Source organism: Stenella coeruleoalba (assembly GCF_951394435.1).
Source record: "Stenella coeruleoalba genome assembly, chromosome: 9".
Classification (NCBI taxonomy): Eukaryota; Metazoa; Chordata; class Mammalia; order Artiodactyla; family Delphinidae; genus Stenella; species Stenella coeruleoalba.
This window is the reverse complement of record NC_137155.1, coordinates 103,909,354-103,933,031: the sequence shown is the minus strand read 5'-3', so window position 1 is coordinate 103,933,031 and position 23,678 is coordinate 103,909,354. Positions and strand designations below refer to the sequence as shown.

At 56.5% G+C, this 23,678-nt stretch overlaps 1 protein-coding gene across 4 annotated transcripts in view; it reads right to left on the bottom strand.

Annotated features, from left to right (window-relative positions):
* Positions 1 to 16,359: 16,359 nt before the first annotated feature.
* UBE3C (ubiquitin protein ligase E3C) overlaps positions 16,360 to 23,678 on the bottom strand; it is a 117,812-nt gene continuing 110,493 nt past the window's right edge. For 2 of the 4 annotated variants that reach the window (XM_079931330.1, XM_079931331.1), the window contains exon 23: positions 16,362 to 18,279. In XM_079931330.1, coding sequence (XP_079787456.1) covers positions 18,109 to 18,279 — 171 coding nt within the window. In that variant the 3' untranslated portion in view covers positions 16,362 to 18,108. Of the gene's footprint in view, positions 18,280 to 23,678 lie in introns of all 4 variants that reach the window. The other 2 variants (XM_079931333.1, XM_079931332.1) reach the window with 2 other exon arrangements.

Below are 23,678 nucleotides of genomic sequence, written 5' to 3'. Positions count from 1 at the left end.
CACTCACCTGTGCCGGGGCTGCAGGCGGTGCTCCGCTGCCTTGACCCAAGGCCTTGCAGCCCTTCCTGCCAGTCCCCCTGTGGGCCTGGCCGAGGCCCATCTCTCTGCAGTGTGGACGTGGAAGGTCGGGGCTCTGGGCCCAAGTGCCACGGGCAAGGGGAAGCGAGCCCCTCTCACAGGCGTGAGACCCCCCCCGTGCCCCGTGGACGATTTTCCTCCAGGCCAGGCCTGGGCCAGTGGTGCTGCAGGACCACAGGTACACACATGCACACTTGCACACACATGTACACACTCCCATTCCTACACACACACACTCACTCCACACGCATGCTTGCTCACAGTGAATCACATCGCCCTTCATTGAAGGTTTGGGGACAAAGAAGATGTTTGACCTGCGGCAATGGCGCATCTTGACCCTTTTTTTTTTTTCATGTGGACCCTTTTTTTTTTTTTGGCTATGTTGGGTCTTCGTTGCTGCGTGCGGGCTTTCTCTAGTTGCAGCGAGTAGGGGCTACTCTTTGTTGCAGTGCACAGGCTTCTCCTGCAGTGGCTTCTCTTGCTGTAGAGCATGGGCTCTAGGCACGCGGGCTTCAGTAGTTGCAGCAGGCAGTCTCAGTAGTTGTGGTTCACGGGCCCTAGAGCACTCGGGCTTCAGTAGTTGTGGCACACAGGCTCAGTAGTTGTGGCACACGGGCTTAGTTGCTCCGCGGCATGTGGGATCTTCCTGGACCAGGGATTGAACCCGTGTCCCCTGCATTGGCAGGCGGATTCTTAACCACTGCGCCACCAGGGCAGCCCCTGGACCATTTTTAAAGTCTCTATTGAATTTGTTACAATATTGCTTCTGTTTTATATTTTTGCTTTTGTTTGGCTGCATGGCATGTGGTATCTTAGCTCCCTGACCAGTGATCAAACCTGTGCCCCCGGAATTGAAAGGCGAAGTTTCAACCAATGGACCACCAGGGAAGTCCCAGCATCTTAACCTTTAATATTAGTTAATAATATAAATATTATTTAATAACTAATATTAAATATTTTTAAATGTCACATTTAAAAATAATGCTTTAAATTGTGACATTAACATAAGCCCAAAGTAAATACTCAAACAGCACGAATGAGTCCTCCACCCCAAAGGCAATCACTGTCCTTTCCCTTATCTATCAGGGCCACTGACCTCAGGCAGCCCAGCCAGCACCTGCCACGGGAGGACCACTGCCCCTCCTGGAAGGCAGGCTGGCACGGGGCCCAGACCTGCTCACAGCAGGCTCTCGAAGTGCCATTTCCTGACCCCCTACTTCCGAACCCCATGTTTGTTCTCATCTGCCCTTGCCTGCAGATATGTTTTTTGTTGTTGTTGATTTGTTTGTTTGTTTGTTTTTTTGCGGTACGCGGGCCTCTCACTGTGTGGCCTCTCCCGTTGTGGGCACAGGCTCCGGACGCGCAGGCTCAGCGGCCATGGCTCACGGGCCCAGCCGCTCCGCGGCACGTGGGATCTTCCTGGACCGGGGCACGAACCCGCATCCCCTGCATCGGCAGGCGGACTCTCAGCCACTGCGCCACCAGGGAAGCCCCTGCAGATATGTTTTTTATCTTTACTTTTGGATTTTTTCTTTTCTTCTTTTTCTAATTGCAGTAAGATACTCATTACAAATTTACCGCTGTAGCCAGGTTTAAGTGCACGGCTCAGGAGCACTAAGCACATTCACATTGTTGCGCAACCGTCATCATCTCCAGAATTTCCAGAATTTTCTCATCTTCCCAAATCGAAACTCTGTCCCCATTAAACACGACTGTCCGTCCTCCTCCCCAGCCCTTGTGCCCCCACCATCTGCTTTCTGACGACTCTAGGGCCGCATATAAGTGGAGCCAAACCATATTTTCCCTTCTGCATCTGCTTCTCTCCGTGAGCTTCTCGTCCTTATCATTCATCTACGTTGCAGCAGGTGTCAGGATTTCCTCCCTTGCTGAGGCTGAATAACTTGGGAATTATTGTTCAGACTCTTTCCCACGTGGCTCTCGCGACCCAAGGTGGGGGCCTGCTGGCTCCCCTTCTCCTTTACCCCCTGTACGCCCACCTGGTGCTGGGTCAGAGGCCCCCCTCCCAGACACTGCAGAATTCAACTCAGAATTCCCATTCCTGGGCCCCACACAGGGGTGAGGCTCACTGCAAGGGATGATGAAACAACGAGTAACTCTTATCTGTCGCTCAGCTGCTCTGAGGGCTTTGCAGTTACACCCACTGCTCCCCTCAGCATCTGCATCCCAGGGCGGACGTGCTGCAGGGGCCCCTCCCTCACTGGGAGGCTCGGAGGCCAGGAGGCCTGGCCTTTCTCCCGAACTTTCCCTGGGGCACCCAGGCGACGCCCTCCTGGCCACAGGCACCCCAGGTAACCGACTGGGCCCTGGGCACTCACCTTGGTTCTGGGAACACGTTGCCATTTTCACCGGCAGCCTTTGAGGCCTTGCTCGACAGGACTAATGGGGAGGGTGGCGGGCATGGGGCCCACAGATGGGGCGATGGCTGGGGACAGAAGCCCTTTCAGGCGGCCCTGTTCTGCGGGGCGATGCGCCCATGCCTCTCTGGCCCCTGCCCGACGTCCTGCCTGACTCCCGTCCCTCTCTTAGGCTCCTCCCGGCTCTGCCGCCACCCACAGGCAGGAGGGCTCCAGCCCCCGAGCCCTCCCCACCCCGGCCCAGGCGGCCACCCCCGCACACTTTCTCTGGGGGAGAAGCATCCCCCGGGCGGCCCTGGAGGAAACCCTCTGGTGAGGCTGCCTTGCTAGGCCCGAGGCTGCGGCTGGCTACGCATCTGTGCCAATGAGATGAGTCTGCCGTCTGGCGAGACAGAGGCACCATTCAGGGCCGAGGGACCATTCTTTCCCAGACAGCGGGGCTGGGAGGGGCCCGGCCCCGAGGCCCCAGGTTCCCAGAGAGAGGCCTGCAGGTGGGGAGAAGCAGGGCGGACGGGCTTCTCAGGATTCCTGCCCTGCTCCGGGCCGCTCCCCGGGGTGCCGGCAGCAAGGCCTGCTTCCCCCCACTTCGTCCAGGGCCGCCCTGTGACCCGGGACATCATGGTCTCTGTGAGCCTGAGTGAGCCCGGGGGGCGGCGCGGGGGACCAGTCCTGACCGCCCAGCCGGCCAGCCTCCCAAATGTCCCCTCCAGGTGACCGCCTAACAGAAGCCTCCAGTTCACTTCATTACTGCTTAGTCCTCCCGGCTCCTTCTGTCAGGGGCCAAGTCCCGCGTGGGTCTCGGGTTGCTGCCCATTTTGTGAACGGGGACACTGGCTGCCTGTGCTTCCGACCGGCCGTCTTTTTACGGTGCTTGAACAGCGCCAGCCTTGGTGACACAGAAGGACTTGTTGGGCACAAAGGTCAGCTGGTGCCGCCCTGGTGCCCCGTGAGCCTGCAGGAGGGTGAAGCCTCTGGCCTGTCCCAGGTCTGGTCACCTGGGTTAAGCGCTGTCCTTTTGTTCTAAAACGCGGGCGTGTCCAGGGGAGAAGTCTCAACAAACAAAAAGCACTTTCTCCTAAGAAGGCCCTTAACAAAAACAAGGACAGTGCGGTCCCCCGAAGGTTCCAGATGGACCGGCTGCCAGGACAGCAGGAGGGGCAGGGGAGCTCAGGGACGCCCAGAGGAAGGACCAGCCCCGGGACGTCCCTGTCCCTGGGCAGCCTGTAGAGCAGAGCCTCTGAGAGTGTGTCTCAGGGAAATTACATCCACTTTTCACAGCTTCTGTGGGAAGCTGGGTCTTTAGTGAGCGCTTTATTTTCTCTTTGTCAGCCCTGCCTGAGCCCGCTGCCTCAGCAGGACCGGTTGGTGGCCCCAAAGCCAGGGACACCCCACGAGTCCTGGCCAAAACCAGCCTGCAGGGCACCGAGGCCCCAGTACCAGGCCGGGCAGGGTCCCTGGTGGACCCGGCGGCATCCCCCCAGCCCCTGCGCTCTCAAAGCCCCTCGGCGACGGGCGTGGCTCGTCCCGGGTCTGGCGGCAGTGTTCTGCCGCTCCTGGTCTGGCCAGTGGTCAAACCTCCAGGGTCTGACACCCCGATGGATGAGAGGGGTGTGCGCGCCATGACGCGCGTCTGTAAAGTCTACTCTGCGTGAAGCCCCAGCAGGCTCGGAGCAGACGGGCGTTCCTTGCTGACAGCTTCAAAACCCAAGCTAAAGCGCTGTCCCCAGTTAAGAGCTAACGTGCTAATGAGTAGCCAATTTGTTTTTTTTTAAAGTCGATCTATTTGTGAAATATCAATAAAGCCTACGTTTTTAATATTTTTTTAAAAAGTTAAATCTGAATAGAACCTCTCTTTTCTCCCTGTGCCAAACAGATGTCTCAGTGCCCACTTGTTTGATTAACCCGACAGGAGAACTGTTGGTCCCTGGGCCAGGAAGGACCCAGGTGAAGGGCCCCCCCAGCCCCTGTGGCCACTCGGCTGTGCCCCAGCTGCCCCCCCACGCGGTGCTGGCCCCGGCGACCTGTTCAGCAACTTGAACCTGGCCGGCGAGTGGCTAAACCTGATTGAAGAACTTCCTTCCAGGCAGTTCTCAAGAAATACATATGTATTTCTGAATCCCAAGAGAAAGCAGTCGAGAAACTGGCACGACAGGAAAAACGACTATAATTCTTCTGCAAGAATTAGAACTTACTAATCAACACAAAGACACCGCCAGCTGGGGAAGCCCCTGGTGTCCAGTCGGAAGCTGGAAGTGCTGACGGTGGAGCGGCTCATCTGGGAAACAGGGCTGTGGTTGGCGTGTGGGAGAGATGGGGCGGCGATGCTCCCAGCGGCTGTCATGGTGTAAGAGGCGAGAGGGCCGGCGCTGCTGGCAGTGAGTCATTCCTGCGTATAAAATCCACACCAGTCAGCACACACACCCAGCGCACTGTTCAAATCCTGCCAGAGGTGTTGAGGAGTAGTGTACTTGGGAGGCCTTTGGTTCCCGGTCAGTGTCGGGTGTTAACCTCGCTGGCCGCTCAAGCGTCACATCATCCCAGCACTCCCCGAGAACGTTCGAGGGTCTGCTGTGGGCTGTGGACACTTGTAAGTGCGGCTAAACCTAATATTCCTTATTAAACGGAACTTTTTAGAGATCCGTAACGATGCAGAGAGTCTGAGAGATGGTGCAAGTATTTTAAGAATGATAAAAGAAATCAACTAGATCATAGCATTTATTGTTATATGTTTTCAAAACAGAAAGGGAATTCCCTGGCTCTTTCACTGCTGAGGGCCTGGAATTATCCCTGGTCGGGGAACTAAGGTCCCACAAGCCACGCGGCACGGCCAAAAAGAATAAAAATAAAACAGAAAAGCCAGGCTTCCCTGGTGGCGCAGTGGTTGAGAGTCCGCCTGCCGATGCAGGGGACACAGGTTCGTGCCCCGGTCCGGGAAGATCCCACATGCCGCGGAGCGGCTGGGCCCGTGAGCCGTGGCCGCTGAGCCTGCGTGTCCGGAGCCTGTGCTCCGCAATGGAAGAGGCCACAACAGTGAGAGGCCCGCGTACCCCAGAAAAGAAAAGCCCCCAAACTTTTAACATGACCCTATCATAGGAAAATTAGTCACTCGTTTTAACCAATCAATATCAGAGACATGGAAATAAAGTGTTATAGAACAAGTACAGACTAATTCATGATTTCAGGAATTTCTGATAATTATCAGGAATTCTGACTTTCATCCCGGGTCTTTTTTTTTTTAATTTTTAATTAATTTTTATTGGAGTATGGTTGCTTTGCAGTGTTGCGTTAGCCTCCACTGCACAGCAGAATGACTCAGCCGTACGCATACAGATATCCCCTCCCTTTTGGACTTCCCTCCCATTTAGGTTACCACAGTGCATCAGGTAGAGTTCCCTGTGCTGTACGGTGCGTTCCCGTCAGTTGTCTATTTTATGCATAGTATCAATAATGTAAATGTGTCAGTCCCAGTCTCCCAGTCCCTCCCACCCCACTCCTTTCCCCCTTGGTATCCAGACATTTGTCCTCTCCGTGCGCGTCTCATCAAACCTGTCAGGAATTTGGGATGAAGGACGGGCAGCCCGAGCCCACCTCCTGCCCATCCCCAGCTATATCGGGCCCCTTGTTCATTCAACAAACGTTTCTTGAACTCTGACGATGCCCAGGGCAGGGCCCTGGTATGCAGAGTGAGTGGACATGGGCCCCGCCCTTCAGGAGGGCACACAGGCAGGGGTGGCCGTGAACAGGTGTTTAGAGCGGGATGGGTTATCTACTGCTGCCCAGAGAAAGAGGCCAAGGAGACGCACCAGGTAGGCTGGCCTGAGAGGAGGGTGCGTCCCAGGTGGGGCGGGTGGGAGCTCTGTGGAGGAAGGGGCGGAGGGGAGCAGGGGCGAGGTCAGCGCCGAGAGCTCCAGGCCCAGGGCCGCCCTCCCGGCACCACCGGCAGACAGCCTGGGAACGCCCGCCTCCTGCCCGTGGGCCGGGCCTACCCGCGTGCACAGCGCATGTGTGCGCACAATCAGAGACAACACCCTTAGGTCATCAAGTCTGGGGCCCCACCCGTCTGGGCAGCCTGATTCACGTGAGGCGGCACGCCGGGAGCCTGAAGGGTGAGCGGCTGCCTGGTGAGGTCGGGGGGGTGGACCTCCTCGTGCGACCACTGTGGGAACAGCTGCCATGCACGTGTCCAGGCTCAGCTCCACGGGGCCTCACAACAGGCCCGCGGGGGGCCCGCACCTGCCCGGTGGTGGCTGGGCCCGTGGCTCCCGCCCTGGGTGTGGTCCTGCCGCAGGGGCTGGTGGCAGCTCGCAGGCCTCCACCGGTAGGGGCGGCCCTCCAGGGTGGGCATCCCTGTCGTTACCTGGGCTTTGTACCAGTTAGTGCCCCATGGAGCACTTCCAAGGGCGGCCTGGCAGCCCCCAGCCCCAGAGCCGCTCCCCGTCCCTGGCCCTGGCTGGCCTCCAGCTCAGCCCCAGCGCCCCACCCCGTCCAACCCAGCCCCTCTGCGGCCCCAGCGCTCCCGGGGGACCCTGAGAGACCCAGGGGCCCAGGCTTTCCTCCCGGGAGGCTGGAGAGAGCATCTCGAAGGTGGAGTCTGAGCTCTCAGGGACGGCGCTGGGCGGGGCATCTCTGCTGGTGGGGCGTCCCATGTCGCAGGCACGCAGCTCATCACAGGTGAGGACAAGGCGGCTGAGAGGATTAAGCGGTGGGGATAGTGGGGACAGCATGGGTGGGGCTATCCGGCTGGCTGGCTCCAAGCCCAGGCTCCTTCCTGAGGAGTGCACGGAAGGCAAACCCTCACACACGGACCGTCAGGACCCCTCTGCGCCCCCAGCAGAGACCGTTCAAGGACGAGGGCCCTGCTTCCTGGCCTGGGTCCCTTCTCGGACAGGGTGTTGACCGGCCCCCTGGGCTCCGTCCCGCAGCCTTGACTCTCCGGGAAGAAGAGGCTGTGATCCGCTGGGCTGACCTGGGGTCACAGGTCAGAGGATCTGATTCCTCAGCAAATCTGGGGAGACAGGGGAGGATCCCTCAGAATGAAGGATGTGAACAACTCACACCAGCAGAAGTGATGACCCGCGCAGGGAAGAAGTTGCCAGAACAGTGGCATGGCGGCCCCGGGCAGGAGGCGGGGCTGCGGGGACAGCCCTCGGGCTCTGCGTGCTGAGACACCCGGCGCCTGGCAGCCGTTACCCCACACTCGCTTTGTAATGACTCAAGCCCCACGTCTGTGCTCCGCTTTGTAACAAGACGTTCTTATTCTTTTTTTTTTTTAATTTATTTTTTTTCGTTCTTTTTCTTAAGGAGAGCTTTTACTGGGGGTCAGCGATAGTGGTGGGCATGTAGGCAGGTGACCCGGTCACGGGGAGCAGAACATGAGTGGGCGGGCTCGGGGGCCGGTCCGTCAGCTCGGGCGTGCACGCGGTCCCCTCTAGCCACCACGCGCGGCGGGGGACGACACACCCCGCTCCGTGCCTGAGACGGCAGAGACCCCGCTGCACACGTGTCTGGGGAGGCCACTTTCGCTGGGCCTGGGGTGTTCCCTCCAAGGCCAGACCGAGCCACGCTGTCCTTGGCGGTGGGACCCTTCCGCGGGCCAGCCGGGAGCCCCCAGGAGTAGCCCAGCGGAAATGCCGTCTTTGGGGCCTAAACACCAAAGGAAGCACAGCCCGGCGGCCAGCCTGGTTCCAACTCCAGGTTCCAACTGCAGGGGATGCGAGTTCGATCCCTGGTCGAGGAACAAAGATCCCACACGCCTCGCGGCGCGGCCCCAAAAAATATGTATCAGGGCTGCCTGTGGTGGGCTGAATGGCGGCCCCAGAAGGCATCAGGTCCCTCATGCCAGAACCTGTGAATGTTACTTCATATGGTAAAGTGGTGTCCCTCGGGGGACTGCCTACCCGTCCAGGGCAGGGCCAGCCATGAGCAGCGTGGGCCTGTCCTCAGGTCTGGGAGGGGAGGTGGGTGAGGAGGCCAGGTCCTATCCTCTGGCCTGTCTCCTGTCTGGCCTGTGCCCTGGCCTGTCCCGTCTGTCCCCTGTCCTGTCTTGTCTGTCCCCTGGCCTGTCCCGTCTGTCCCCTGGCCTGTCCCCTGGCCTGTCCCCATCTGTCCCATCTGTCCTCTGGTCTGTCCCCTGGCCTGTCCCGTCCGTCCCCTGGCCTGTCCCATCTGTCCTCTGGCCTATCCCCTGGCCTGTTCAGTCTGTCCCCTGGCCTGTCCCCTGGCCTGTCCCCATCTGTCCCATCTGTCCTCTGGTCTGTCCCCTGTCTGTCCCCTGGCCTGTCCCGTCTGTCCCCTGGCCTGTCCCATCTGTCCTCTGGCCTGTCCCCTGGCCTGTCCCATCTGTCGCCTGGCCTGTCCCCTGGCCTGTCCTGTCTGTCCTCTGGCCTGTCCCCTGGCCTGTCCCATCTGTCCTCTGGACTGTCCTCTGGCCTGTCCCCTGGCCTGTCCCATCTGTCCCCTGTCTGTCCCCGTCGGTCCTCTGCACACCCACACTGGGCTGAGACTTCCCTCCCTTCAGGGATCCCCTCCCTCCTGCTGCCATTCCCAGGCTCTGGGGCTCGGGCCCCCCAGGACGGAGTTCAGGGAGTGTCTCCATCTGCATCACCCGCAGGGGGCTCGGGTGGCCCGGGGCGGCTGTGCTGGGCACAGAAGTGGGTAGTGGCATCTGGTCAGTGGTCCCATGTGCCAGGACTGAGGCCTGGGAAGGGGTTCGTCCAGCTCCACCGCCCAACCCCCGCCACCGGGCTGGCTCCGCAGGGGCAGGTGTGTGCATACATGTGTCCACGCTCTGCGTGTGACTGTGTATGAGTGTGCGCATGTACGTACGTTTGGGTGCTGTGTGTTTGGGCCCGTGTGTGCTGTGTGCAGCCACAGCGGCCCCTGCTGGCCACATGGGGAATGGCGGCGTGTGACCCAGGCCTGGCGACCCAGGGGGGCTGGCGGTCCCAGGGAAAGGTGGGCTGGGTCTCTGTGCCGATGGTTTGGGGGGCCCCGGAACTGGGACAGGGGCCGAGATAGCGGGCGCCGGCCCCAGGCTCCCCCTTGCCTCACCAGGTCCCACAGAAGCAATGCCAACTGCACGTTCTGGGGGTCCGGGCTCATCCCGCAGAGCACGGCACTTAGCGCGGGGAACCGTCCCCAGCGCCTGACCCTGGGGTCTCCTCCTTCCCCCCACGGTCAGCAGCCCTGCCTGGGGTGACAGCGTTCCTCTGGACCTGAGCCCGGGTTTTCGGATGCACCCAGTCCCAGCTCCGTCCAGAACTGCCCCATACTTGTGGGCTCCCTTTTTGTTCCGAAGCCCTTGTTTTCTGTGAGGCCGAGAAGCTGGGAACACAGGTGCAGGTAGAGATACCTCCCGGAGCTCAAGAACTGTGATGCTTCCACTTCTAAGCCCTAAATCCTGAGCGTGAGCTGCGGGCAGTGGTCCCTCACGATGCCCAGCGCCTCTCCTTCCTGACCCTGGCGTTTGTGCTGCGGGCAGTGGTCCCTCACGACCCCCAGCGCCTCTCCTTCCTGACCCTGGCGTTTGTGCTTCTCGTCTCGCTGCCTCCCCTTCCCGGTGAAGCCGCGGGCACGCTGGGGGCTGGCAGGCCTGGCCCTACCCTCCGGGGCCTTAGCTGGGCTGTTCTCCGGGCCGTGGCAAGGCCACCCTCGGCCTTCCTTCAGGTCCAGCGAGTGCTGCCCCAGCCTGGGCTGGGCTCCCACCCGCTTCCCAAGTGGTGTCCGTGGGCAGCTAGGAGTGGTGGTCCCCTCAGTCGTGGGCATGACCGAGTAGGGTTCCAGCAGTCCGTCGTGAGATGTGACCCACCCCTCTGGCCATGGGTAACGAGCTGGGGTTGGACATCTCACCTGAGACAGGCCAAAGGCAGTCCTCCCCGAGGCTCGGCGGACCAGGGACGCAGAGGTCATCACTCCCTCCTGGGCCCTGAGGGTCCGCTGGGAACCGGCCCTCCATCCCCACATCCTACACAAGCCGCCTTCCTGCTCCAGTGTTGGGAGCTGTTTCTCTGCCTCCATCAGAGTCGCCTCCAGGTGTCCCCCGACCCGCCGGGAAGGAACGGTGGGCGTTGTCACGAGAGACGCCCCCCAGGGGAGAGCCCTTTGTGAATCCTGGGCGCCCCGGTCTGGGTGGTGATGCTGACCTGCCACAAGTGCCACCCGGTCCTCGTTTTCTCCGCCCAGACGCCGCGGGGCTCCCGACACAACACGGCCCCAAGTCTTCCCACCGAGACAGCCGAACCCCCGGGCCACCCCTGGAGGGGCCCCGTCCAGCGGTCCCCGTTTCCCGGAGCGCTTCCCCTCCCAGCCCGGCAGTTGAAACGCCACAGCCTCCTCAGAAGCCTGACCTGGCTTCTTGGCCAGAAGCCCCTCCCGCCCCCATGTCCCGGCGTGTGCAAGCCCCCCGGGCCGGGCTGTGTCCCCCCGCGGGTCTGTCCAGTTCCAGGAGCGCAGGGAGGTGCGTACCGTCCCGCCAGCAGCCTGAAAACAGGGCGGGAGTATTTACATCCCGACTGAAACCGGCAGACCCTTCCCCTCCCTGCCGGCTGCGACCCAGCCCCAGACCCCCCCGAGAGAGAGCAGGTTCTCCATGCCGCCTGTGGAGTCCAGGCTGGGGTCCCCGGAGGGCCCTGGGTGTGGACGGCGGGTGTGCAGACCACGTGTGCCCAGGAGGCGGCTCATGGACCATCCTGGCTGACGAGCCTTCATGCCCGGGCCTGGGTGCCCCTTTCTGCGGGCCGGCCTGGGCCACTTCTGCACCCGCAGGCGGCGCATGTCAGGGGAGCTATGGGGGTGCTGTGTGCCCACGTGACCGACCCGCCGAAATCCTGGCCGCTGGACTCCAGTGAGCTTCCCCGGGCAGCCCTGCTTGTGCTGTGCGGCCCCCGGGCGGGGACCCCGGAGGCTGGCGCTGGGCCTCTGGTCCCACTGTGCGCCTCTCCCCCCTCCCCAAAACCCTAACCCTAACCCTTCCCCGCGGCGAGCCTGGCCTCCTGAGGGTTCCGGGGGGGTCAGGCCTGCCTGGGGTGCCGTGGGCCGAGGGTGGGCATGGCTGTGGGGAAGGGAAGGTGCCTGTGAGGTCTGTCCTGGAGGTGGGATCTGAGATGCTCGCCCGTCAGGAAAGCCATCCATCTGGTCTGTTAAGATGACAGCAATTATTTACCCAGACGGCCTGGGCCTCTTCTTCAGGTGACCGCACTCCAGGATGAACGACTTTTCATTTGTTTGACCCTTGAAAAAGTAAAATATAAATTCCTCAACATATTGATTTCACAGATGTTTCTTCTCTCATTCCCAGCCTCCCTCCCACCGCCTTCTCTCCTTAGAGAGAGCTGCGTCCACCCACGCCAGGCGTGGCGCTAAGTGCTGGGGCCGGCTGGGCACGGCCACCCGCTGTCCTGATGGAGCCGCTGGCTGGTGGGATCACCCAGAGAAACAGGGCGACTCACGGCCAGGTCAGGCGGGGCCCACCTGTCACGGTGTTAGTCGCACAGACCTGTTGTTGGGCCGCAGCTGCCCCCGGGGACCCCACCCGCTGGAGCCTGTGCGCCGTCACGCACCGGAAGGTCAGGAAAGCCGCCCTGGCTGGACTGGTGGGGCTGGACAGCGCGGGGCAGCAGGCTCATTACCACGTGGGCAAAGGGTTCTGGTCCGGTCCGGAGGCTCAGAATCTGAACATCTGTACAGACATTAACTTAACATTCGCCCTGCTTAGCCAAAGCTAACTGCGCAGGAAAACCCATCCACGTGACAGATAATGAGCGAGCACCCACTGTGCGCTAGGCTTTACTCTAGGAGCTTGGTAATGGAACTCACGTTCTAGGGGGCGGGGAGAAAAAACATCAATGAGTGAAATCCATGCTGGATCAGACAGAGTTAGTGCCATGGAGAGAGGTGTAAGTCAGGGAGCAGACAAGTCACCACTTTTAACACGGTGGGAAGGGAAAGTGACACTGGGCAAAGGGGCACCAGAAGGAAGCGAGGGGGCAGGTCAGCTGAGCGTCTGTGGGTAGAGCCTTCCCAGGGGAGGAGTGTGTGCAAAGGCCCCGAGGCCGGGGAGGAAATCAAGGCGGCCAGTGGAGCCCGTTAGCAGGAGGGCGGGCGCTGGGTGCCGAATCCTCAGAGCTCCCGCTCTTCCTGAGCTGGAGACCCTGGCAAGTTCTGCCAGAGGAGTGGCAGGGGCTGACGTGGGGCCAGGGACTTCCTTTGGCTCTGAGTTAAGAAGAGACCAAAGGTTAGTGAGGTCGGGGGTGGGAGACACTTGGAGGCCACCCCGCAGATCCAGGCAACCCCGAGGTGATGGCTTGGGACGTGCAGGTGGCCGAGAAAGTGGCCAGGAGTTGTCAGCCTTGGCCGTGTCCTCAGGAGGGCTGGCAGGGGTGCAGCGTGGGGTGCAGAGGTGGATGGGGGGTGCAGGGCAGTTCCTGCTGCAGCCACAAGCCCGTGGGCCGCACTCAGCTCCTGGAAGACGAGTCCCAGGGGCAGAGGCGCCTGGGTGCCTGCGGCTGCAGGTAGAGCCCGGCCCTGCGCACCCTGCAGGGGGCCGAGACACTTCAGCTGGGGGCAAGGCTCTGCCCCAGCGGCAGAGGGTCAGGACTTCCCAGCAGAGGGATCGGTTCCCGGGGCTGGAATGCTGTGTGGCTCCGCCTGGCAAGTTCTTTGCCTCTGACTGGAGGTTTGGAGGTTACCTAACTGTTTTCCAATAATTACCTGGGAAGGGTTGCCTGGGACGCTTTCAAGACACAGACTTATGAGCCCAGCACCATAGGGAAAGGAACATCTTCAGGCAGCTTTGGGGAACGTGGACGTGGCGTGGCCTCCTCATCTCACGGAGGGTCATCAGGACACCTACTCCAGGCCATGTGGCCACGGTGGAGCCTGAATGAGGCGGCCCCAACTTCCCACGAGCAGGCCCACCTCCCACGCTTCTCCAGTTTTCAGACGGCGTGGTAGCCTCTGCCTCTTAGAAATACACGTGTAGTGGGGGGACGGTCGACCCCCTGGTTATGTCCACGGCCCAGTCCCTAGAACCACGAATTGACTTTACTTGAAAGGAGGTCTCTGCAGATGTAACTCAGCTGAGGGCCTGGAGGTGAGGTCATTGCGGGTTATGGGGGCTGATGCCAGTAGACAAACGTCCTCATAGGAGAAACACAGAGGGAGGTGGGACGCCGACAGAGGCGGTGGCGTGTCCAGGACGGCAGGGCTGGGAGCACAGGGCCAGGAGGGGCAGGGCACGGGTGCCGCCCCACCCCGGGGCCTCTGACGCTCGATTTCAGACTTACGGCCTCCAGAGCCGCGAGAGCCACAGGCAGCTAACGACGTCACACAACGTGAGTGCCTTTAGCCAGGCCCTCCCCCGGCTCGGGCTCTCACAGGTCCCTGCGGTTCCTGGTTCCTCGGCCAGACGGCCCTGGCCAGCACCTCGTGCTGCATCGGAGCCGAAGCTGCTGTAGGACGTCCCCAGCTGGCGCGCCGTCCTGATGCCGCCATCCTGAGCCAGGCCCGGCCCCTGCACTGAGCGCCGTGCTTGGACCGCCCGCCCGACCTCGCATGCCCTCCGCAAGCGAAGTCCTCCCTGTGGCTCTGGCCTCTGGGGGAGGCTCGGCAGGCCCAGGAGGCCAGGGTGGGCGCCGGTCCCTGAACTGCAGCGCAGGGGAAGGTGAGCAGATCCTCAGCTCACCACGTTTCCAAGGCGAAGAAGGCACCTCGGGAACGACACAGCGAGTCATCAGCCTACACACACAAGCCGACGGCCGGGCAGCAGGCGATGGAGGAGGGGCCCAGCCGCAGAGGCGCGTGACAGGCACCAGGCACAACTACCCTTCACAGCGAGAGTGGGGGAGGGGACAGGAGAGCGCTGAAGGGTGACTTTTCTGCCCGTCTCCGCAGAGGAAAAAGGAATGACATGGCCTACGGGCAACAATGTTACACGATCATTCTAAAAATTATTTGTTAGTTTATTTTTTGGCTGCCTCAGGTCTTAGTCGCGGCGCGCGGGATCCTCGTGGTGGTGTGTGCGCTGGCGTCTCTCTAGTTGCGGCGCACAGGCTCAGCAGTTGTGGCGCGCAGGCTTAGTTGATCCGTGGCGTGTGGGATCTTAGTTTTCCCCACCAGGGATCGAACCGGTGTCCCCTGCATTGCATGACGGATTCTTAACCCCTGGACCGCCGGGGAAGTCCCGACGATGTTATTATTAAGGCACGAATGTCAAAATGTGACATTTGCAACCTGTGACATCAAACCACCTAAGTTAAAATAAGGTTCTAGTGGGTTTATAATATGTTGACATCAAAAGCTTGTTCACAACTCTCATCAAACGGGTATAACATCCCTGTGAAGCCAAAGTACAGGTTCCACCACTCTCCGAAAACAGAGCATCCGAGGAAACCCTTCCTGAGCCGAAAAGGCATGCGGCCAAGCAGTTACCTGAGGACCCGTCCTGCTCGTGGACGCACAAAGTCAATCGAGAGGAAGCACAGGTGCTCCCCGATACGGTTCACAGCTGTAGCAGCTTGATGCTGAGATGCTGAGTGTGCTTCCGGGGAGGAGCTTGGCGGGCCGCTCTCACTGCTGGGGTGGGCGCTGCCTCTGTAGCGCTCGCTGCAAAGCACGCTGAGCTGAATGAGATTTTCCCTTTTCACCTTTTTTTTTTTTTTTGGTAAAAGTGCCAATCCTCTCCAAATTTCTTTTGGCTAGCAAAACCAGGTACTGAAGTGAGTCCTTCTTAATGGGGGAGACCTGCATCTAGATTATCCCCATTTCACAGATGTGTAAGCTGAGGCACGAAGTACTCAGGCTAAGAACTCACAGTTTCCTGGAAGCAGAGACCTCTGGGTGGTCCGGGATGCTCTGAGGCCACAGGAGCCCCCGCTGGACCTTGCCTCCATCCTCTCAGCTCTCGCCCAACTTCCCACCTGGACCTGCTGGTCACCCGGCCTCCGGTCGTCCACTCCGGCCACCACTGTGGTGTCACGAAGAAGCCTTTGGAAGCCAAGGTCGGGCTCAGTGACACCCTTTGGGGAGTGGGGGTGATGCCCCTAAAACAAATCCCAGGAGAGATCTGCTGACCTGTGTGGCGCAGACGTGGCTGTTACTTGGGGCACAGATTACTAAGCTATTATACGTAACACTTTCAGACCGGGAGCAGACGAGTTTGCAAGAGGCGACTGTAGGAATTCAGCTAAATATTAGTGTGGCTATAGCTCATTTAGGCTAGCTCAAATAAAATTTCTATTTTATTTGCATTAATATGCACCTCTAGCTGTTTACCTTTCTTAAATATCAAATTACTTTCTTTCTTAAATATTAAATTACTTCCACCTCTGCACTCCGCTCTTTAGGAAGCTTGCCCCTGGCAGAGCCCGGCCTGGGCTCCAAGCCCACGAGCATCACAGGTCTGTGCGGGTCACACTGTGATCAGCACGACTGTCTGCCTCTGACTAACAAGACCGCAGGCCTGGTCCGCCCGGGGCCACCTCACTGGGCCCCCGCGGTACCCAGGGCCGAGCCACGCAGATGCACACCTGCCCCCGCCCCCAAGAGCCACGGAACCAACACATCGCCAGTATCAGAGTGGCACCAGGGCGGTGTGAGCACCGCGGTGTGATACCACTGCACTAATCAGCTTTCCTGGGACACCAGGCAGAAGAAGTCTATTCGCAGACACAGCCTGTGAGAAATGTCTGCAGCCTCTCCCATGGTGTGAGCACAAAACTACCGGCGCCAAGCAGAGCAGAACAGAACCAGGAACGGCAAACGAGACGACGGAGAAAGGAGAACCTTCCTGAAGTATAATTTCCTCAGCAATGAGAACTGGCAAGGTGAGGGTCACTCCTGGAGGACCTGGCTCTCACCAGAGCACGTGCAGGAAGGGCTGTTACAGGGCAACCTTCTCGAAGCCTCGCTCAGCGCATTTCAGACGGCAAGCGTTACTGCCTAGTATACCTCCTCTGAAGCATAGGTGGCTGTACCCTGTATGAACTGATGACATTTAAACAAGCCTGATAAAACTAATGTTCAGAAGTTGTGGTTTCACTAGGGCAGAATAGAACTAATTACAATGATTTGGGGTACGACTCCAACATGGACTTATTTAGCAAATAAGCTAAATAAGTATATTTAGCAAATATTTAGCCACTGGAACATACAAATAAATATGCTCAGAATAGCTGAGGAAAGAAACCCGAATAAGAGTAACTGCCCAACTCTCTTCAGTCCCAGATATTCCGTCTCCAAAATACTGATGATAAAATATACACATCAACTAATAAGTAAAGAAGCTACAGAACATCCAACACAAAACGACCTAAAATAAAAATAAAACCAAGGACAAACCCTAATTATTTTATTTCTGTATATCAAGACTACAAACAGCATTTAAACACTTAATTTATTCTTCAAATTAAGAAATTATACATTTTGTTTCGATAACGGTCACGGTCTTGAAAGTGTCATTCAGTTCTCCCACATTTAGAAGTATATTGCTAATTCTGGCCAGTTCAACACGACAGCTCAGAGCTCCAGTGGCAGCGAAACACCAGCCGTGGGAGAGAAGTCGCGCACGGTCCAGAGTCCTCCGCGGCCCCAGCATCTGTGTCCACAGGTGATGCTCTGAAACGCTCTCCGCTTTTGGAGACTTGTGGAGACTGAAACCACCCAGGTCCTGATAAAGTGCCGAATCCCGAGAGAATCACCCAGGCCCCAGGCGCCTGGGCCGCCCGCCCCTCCTACACAGCAGCACCGATGGGGGGGCAGAGGGTGCGGGAGCGCGGCATCCCCGCACATCCAGGAGGACCGGCCCGCGGAGCCCGGGCCGCAGTGCAAAGGCGCAGGACCACTTTGGTTCAAGTGACTTGAGACGGCGCTGCAGGGTCTCCTCTCCCCGAGCCCTCGTGGGTCACACACGCCGCAGGGACTGGACCGGGACCCCCTCCCCTGAAAGCTCTCCAGGCACAAGGTGGAGACAGAAATGGAAACAGAAGGAAGTTCCCGCCTCACACACCCCCCCACACAGTAACGTCCGAACCATCAAGATGCAGGTCAGCGGCAGGCCGGAAACAAGCATGCTAGTCCCGTTTTGGGGAAATGGCTTAAAAAACACAAATAAAATATTACCATTGTTATCTACTTTCCAAACCTAACCACTCTGGGAAAAGGCAGCTGGGGGCAGGGGGAAGCCTTTAGTTTTACCAATTAGGCCTGTAAACAATTCAACCACACAAGAAGCAGTGGCCCCCAGAGCGAGCCTCTCCGCCCTCAGGCCTGTCTCTCTGCAGACCCGGAGCTGGGCCGAGCCACAAGCAGCGCCTCTGCCAGGAGCCCAGGCCGCGCTCGGTTCCACCAGCAAAGCCAAAGCTTCATCTTTGGTTAATTTCACTGAGTTGCCACCAGTCTTAAAACTGTGCTCTTCTTGGCAAAATTACTAAGTTAGCCACGTGGCACATAACATTTGTTATTTTAAGTTATTTGAAAAGCAACGCCCATCTAAATACGAGAGCACAACTTAATAAATCATTTAAAAATGCAGGAAGAGGGGTGGCGGGGGAGGGACCCAGGAGAGCCTGGGGTCCAGCCTGGGCGCCCTGCTGGCCGGAGGTGCCGCGCAGAGGCCCTGGCCTTCGCCGTCAAGGGTGGGCCGCGGCCGCGCCGGTTCAGCTCAGCTCAGCTCGAAGCCCGCGGCGCACTCGATGGCGTAGAGCAGCTTGCTCCGCAGCAGTGCCTCGTCCTGGAACTCGGGGAGCTTCAGCAGGTTCATGCAGGTGCTGGCCGTGGGCAGCCGCTCCAGGTCGGAGCCCCCGTTGTGAATGCAGAACGCGGGGTACAGCTCCTGGAAGACAGCGGGTGTGCAGGAGAAGGTTAACAAGCACGGCCTGAAATGAGCTTTCCAGACTCGTACACAAAAGCTGCCGCCCCTAGCCACCTTTCCCCAAAAGGACACTCGCTCTTGCACTGCGCTCAAGACTCAGCTCTAAATTTCTACCAAATCCTGTACCCTGGGCTCCACGCATAAAAAGGGATAAAGAATAGCATTAATTCGTGGGAGACATAGCCTTGTCAGTGAGCAGGGTCTCTAAAGCTTTTATTTTTTTAGTCTTTTAAAAATGTGTTTAAAATTCAGAAAGGTACAAGGGTGAAGAGCTGAAGATATAAACCTCTGCTTATACCAAACCACAGAAAGGGCAGAAGCCCGTCTTCTCCAAATGAACCACACCGTGTGGATCAGGCTCAGGGGCCACGTGGATGCAGCAACAGTGAACGTAAAACAATTTCAATCCAGGAGAGAAAAAGGCAATCTCTAAATATCGAAAGCAAAATGAAACAAATAAACCTATTTATTGGTGGCTTAATCACACAGAGAGGAATATTTCCAGTGTTTTAGAATTGCAAAGAAATCTTACAACGGTTTTGTCACAGCAAATTATTGGTATTGTTCTAAAACCACTGTAGTATGATGTATAACTGTTATATAAGGATTTTTTATGGCTATTAATTTTTAATTAATTAATTAATTTTTGGGGCTGTGTTGGGTCTTTGTTGCTGTGCGTGGGCTTTCTCTAGTTGTGGTGAGCGGGGGCTACTCTTCGTTGCGGTGCGCGGGCTTCTCATTGCGGTGGCTTCTCTTGTGGAGCACGGGCTCTAGGTGCGTGGGCTTCAGTAGTTGTGGCACGTGGGCTTCAGTAGTCGTGGCATGTGGGCTTCAGCAGTTGTGGCATGAGGCTCCAGTAGCTGTGGCTTGCGGGCTCTAGAGCGCAGGCTCAGTAGTTGTGGCGCACGGGCTTAGCTGCTCCGTGGCATGTGGGATCTTCCCGGACCAGGGCTCAAACCCGTGTCCCCTGCACTGGCAGGCAGATTCTTAACTACTGTGCCACTGGGAAGCCCCACTGTTATGTAAGTATTAGAGACAACTATAACTTAGAGCAGGGCCCTAGAACTTATCAGAGGAAGCAAATGAACTAACAGGAGCCACGGTTTTCATAGGCAGAGAGACCCCAATATAAAAATCAAAGGGGTAGAAACCTTATACGCCTAAATTTCAATTTGAAATAGCAGTTTGAACTTGTGATGAATTTTTCTCTTGGGGACAAAAGAACGCCCATTTCCTAGCTCTGTCCACTGAAAAGGCCTGGACACAATGACCACCTGTGACAATGAACAGATCAAGTGCCTGGGTTTTGGTCTCTACCAACCTATTCTTGAAGAAAGGAAACAGGGCTTCTTGGGAAAACATCTGATTCCAGACGTGGGCCAGGAAATGTACGTGACAAGTGTTACTATCTTCTCATACCAGAAAGCAAGAAAGCGACGCAAAGCTACCTGGGATCCTGGAGCCCACCTGGAGGCCCTCGCCCGCCCACGGATGGGGCACTATCAAAGAGCGACTGCAATGGACTGAAACACATCAAATGTGAAAAGTTCATAATGATAAGAAAGGAACCAAAATGTACTTCAGAAGATGCCAGTTATCCCCCTCAATGTTCTGATAACTTGTAAATGAGGAATAATCAAGAGTTCCTTGATTGTTGTATCCTGGCTGTACAAACAGTCCTCAGGGTAACCAAAGAGCTGATGAGAAAATATAAAGTTTTTCGTAATAGAGGAATCAGCTCAGAAAGGAAGAAACGATACAACTGGAAGATGGCTGCTTGCAAGCACAGCAAAGAATGGATCTAGGCGGCGACCGCAGCTCTGTGACCGCTCAGCCCCTCAGACGCCCAGATGCAGAAAGCCAGGACGCTGGAAACAGACGGAGCCGCGCTGCAGAGACGACTCACGACCACGGGGTCTGATGCTGGAGCCAGAGGACGTGAGCATCACGACAGCGTCTGTGCAGCCTTACTGCCAAAGGGAACATTCACATCTAGAATCCGGTGAAACCTCTAGCGACCAGTTTACAAGACACGCAAAGAAGCAACCCAGCTCCCCCACTGACTGGACCACAGGCAGAGTTGAGGAGGGCGGGGCCTGCAGGCCAGAAAAGGCTAGAGAGACGCCCAGGCAGACGCAGCGTCTGGACTGCGGCCTGTCCGCAGCACCAGCACGGATGGCGTCGGGCATCCGCTGTCATTTTTTAGACATAATAATGACGTTCTGGCTATTTTTTCCAGCTATAGTGTAAAAAGGCCCCCAGCTGCCCAGTTCCCACCCCATGAGCAGCAATGCTGTGGGTGTCTTGAGGACCTTCCACAGAGACAAGAGTGTTTTCTCCCTCCTCCACCTAACAAGCATAAGGCGCTAGCGCATTATAGACGCCGTCTGCACCTCGACGGTTTTCCATCTGATAATGCGTCTCTGTGGCCTTCCCACAGCAAGCTGGTCTCCCCAGCTTCTCTGTAGCTGCACGGGGCCCAGTGGAAAAGTTTCCACTTTTTCCAAACAATGATGCAATAAGTCATTTTACATTGGGCAAAAGTATCTGCAGGCTGAACTCCTAGACACTGTTCCAGACTGAACACGCCAGGTCCTTTGACGGCTACAGATAACCAGTGACTCTCTCTGTGATACATGAACATCATTAGATACAAGATGTGATGTATACATTCCCTTCCAGCAGGAGCACAATGCAGTGGGGACTGTCTTTACCCAGACAGCCTCAGTCTGCTAGCTCTTGGGCCTGTGTGCTCTCGCCTTTCCACTGCTGCAGGGTTTCAGAAGCCTGGCTAGTTAAACTTCTCTGCCAAATGTACGCAGAAAACGGTGACAGAAGAGCAAAACGGCAGCCCAGCTGGTGCCTGGGGAGGAGTGAGAACCAGGACGGTGGGCCTGGTCGGCGCCCGTTACACTAGCACGCTCCCTCCTTAGAGCTGTGACAGGAGCGCAAACGCTTCAAATGCCACTGCAGAGGCGAGTCTATTCAGTGGTCTCTGCGGACACTGGCTCCAAATCCTCCTCTTGTGGGTGTAACCTGGTAACTCTGTGGGGACAGCCTGGCAGGAAGCAGCAGGAACTCACACACATTCACATCCTTCACCACGGCCTCTACTTCTAGGAGCGGATCCTAGTAATCAGAGATGCAGACGATTTAGGTACAAGGATGCTGACGGCACTATTAGGAAGGAACAGTTGTAAACAACTAATAAAAAAAAAGTACGTAAATTGTAGACTCACATGATGGGACATTATGAAGTTTATTAAAAATATTTCAAAGACTATTTAATATGTGGATGATCCTGATGTAATGTTGAGTGAAAAAAGCAGCCTGTAAAACTGAACACGATGCAGCTTAAGTTATATTTTAAAATCATATCTATCTGCGTAAACACATGCCCATATGTATATATATATATAGAGATAGATAGATAGATACAAACACACATTCACATACAAACACGATAATGGTTAGAATGGGAGTAATTACAGGTATTTTTTTTCTTCTTTATAAACCACGACTTCCAATTTTCTATAATGAAAACATTAATTTTGTTACAAGGAAAAAAAAGAATAGCATAAAAAATAATTACCTACTAACCACTGTAGAGGAAAAGAAAGAACAAAACAGGAGTGCAGCTCCTGCCCTGACTGGGACCCCGAGCACGTGGCACATCAGCCCACAACAGGTGCCCAAACGGCCGAAACTGCATTTCAGCTGGATCTTGTTTCATCTACATGTTGAATTTAGCACATAGTTTATGACGTGGGCAAAACCGAGCAGCGAGAGCACAGCCACGAATTGCTGACTCCAGAGACTTACATGCTTCTTATCATCAGCCTTCACGTGGTTCTCTACTGGCAAACAAAAACTTCATTTACACAATCCCTGTGGGGGCTTCCCTGGTGGCGCAGTGGTTAAGAATCCATCTGCCAATGCAGGGGACACGGGTTCGAGCCCTGGTCTGGGAAGATCCCACATGCCGCAGAGCAACTAAGCCCATGAGCCACAACTACTGAGCCTGCGCTCCACAGCCCGTGAGCCACAACTACTGAAGCCCGCGAGCCACAACTGGAGGAAACCGGCTAGTAAACAGTGTGCAGCCTCGGACTGGACTGCAGACCAGGGAAGTCGAAGTCCACGGAGGACTGCGGGACGGCTGGGCCGCTGCAGGTGCTCTGGACACCGAGGGGCAGGTAGAAACAGGAGGGCTGAGCCCCCTCCTTGAGTGGACTCAGGGGGTCTGGGCGAGGCCGGAGAATGTTTTAACTCCAACAAGGTCTCAGGTGGTGCTGAAGCTGCTGGTCTCAGGACCACACTCTGAAGCAGAGGCTCAGAGAAGCTCAGTACATCACTGTGCATTCCTTACTTTTGATCACTTAACTGTGTCTGTGTAAGAGAGCATTGAGGTGGTAGGAAAAATGTGTAAGAAACATGATGTCTTCAACTTTTACTCCAAAATGATTCAGAAAGAAATATATGTATATCATAGAGAGAATGATAAAACAAATGTGGCAAAATGTTAACGATGGGTCAAAGTGGGTTAATAAGTTCTTTGTTCAATTCTTCCAACTTTTCTATACATTTTAAATAATTTCAAAGTAAAAGTTGAAGAAAAGAACAAGCAATACATAACTCAGTGTCCAATGCAAGGTTACTGGAAAGGGAATGCCAATCCATCAGGCCCCACAAGCAGACGCAATGTACAATGCTGCCTAACTTGCTATTATTTCATGTTATATATACCACTGTGTGCCTCTTTAAACTATTAAATATAGCTTTATTTCTTTTACTATGAATAAGAAAAACATAAATTGTCCCGTGACCAATTTTATTTTATCTTTTTTTTTAAAGGTTTTTTTGATGCGGACCATTTTTTAAAGTCTTTATTGAATTTGTTACAACATTGCTTGTTTTACGCTTTGGTTTTTTGGCCGCGAGGCATGTGGGATCTTAGCTCCCCAACCAGGGATCAAGCTTTTTTTCTTTTTTTGGCGGCGTTGGGTCTTCATTGCTGCGCACGGGCTTTCTCTAGTTGCGGCAAGCAGGGGCTACTCTTCGTGGCGGTGCGCGGGCTTCTCACTGCGGTGGCTTCTCACGTTGCAGCGCACGGGCTCTAGGCTCACGGGCTTGGCTGCTATGCGGCATGTGGGATCTTCCTGGACCAGGGCTCGAACCTGTGTCCCCTGCATTGGCAGATGGATTCTAAAACCACTGCACCACCAGGGAAGCCCTATTTTATCTTTTTTATAAATTTATTATTTTTGGCTGCGTTGGGTCTTTGTTGCTGCGCGTGGCCTTTCTTTAGTTGTGGCGAGCAGGGGCTACTCTTCACTGCGGTGCGTGGGCTTCTCACTGTG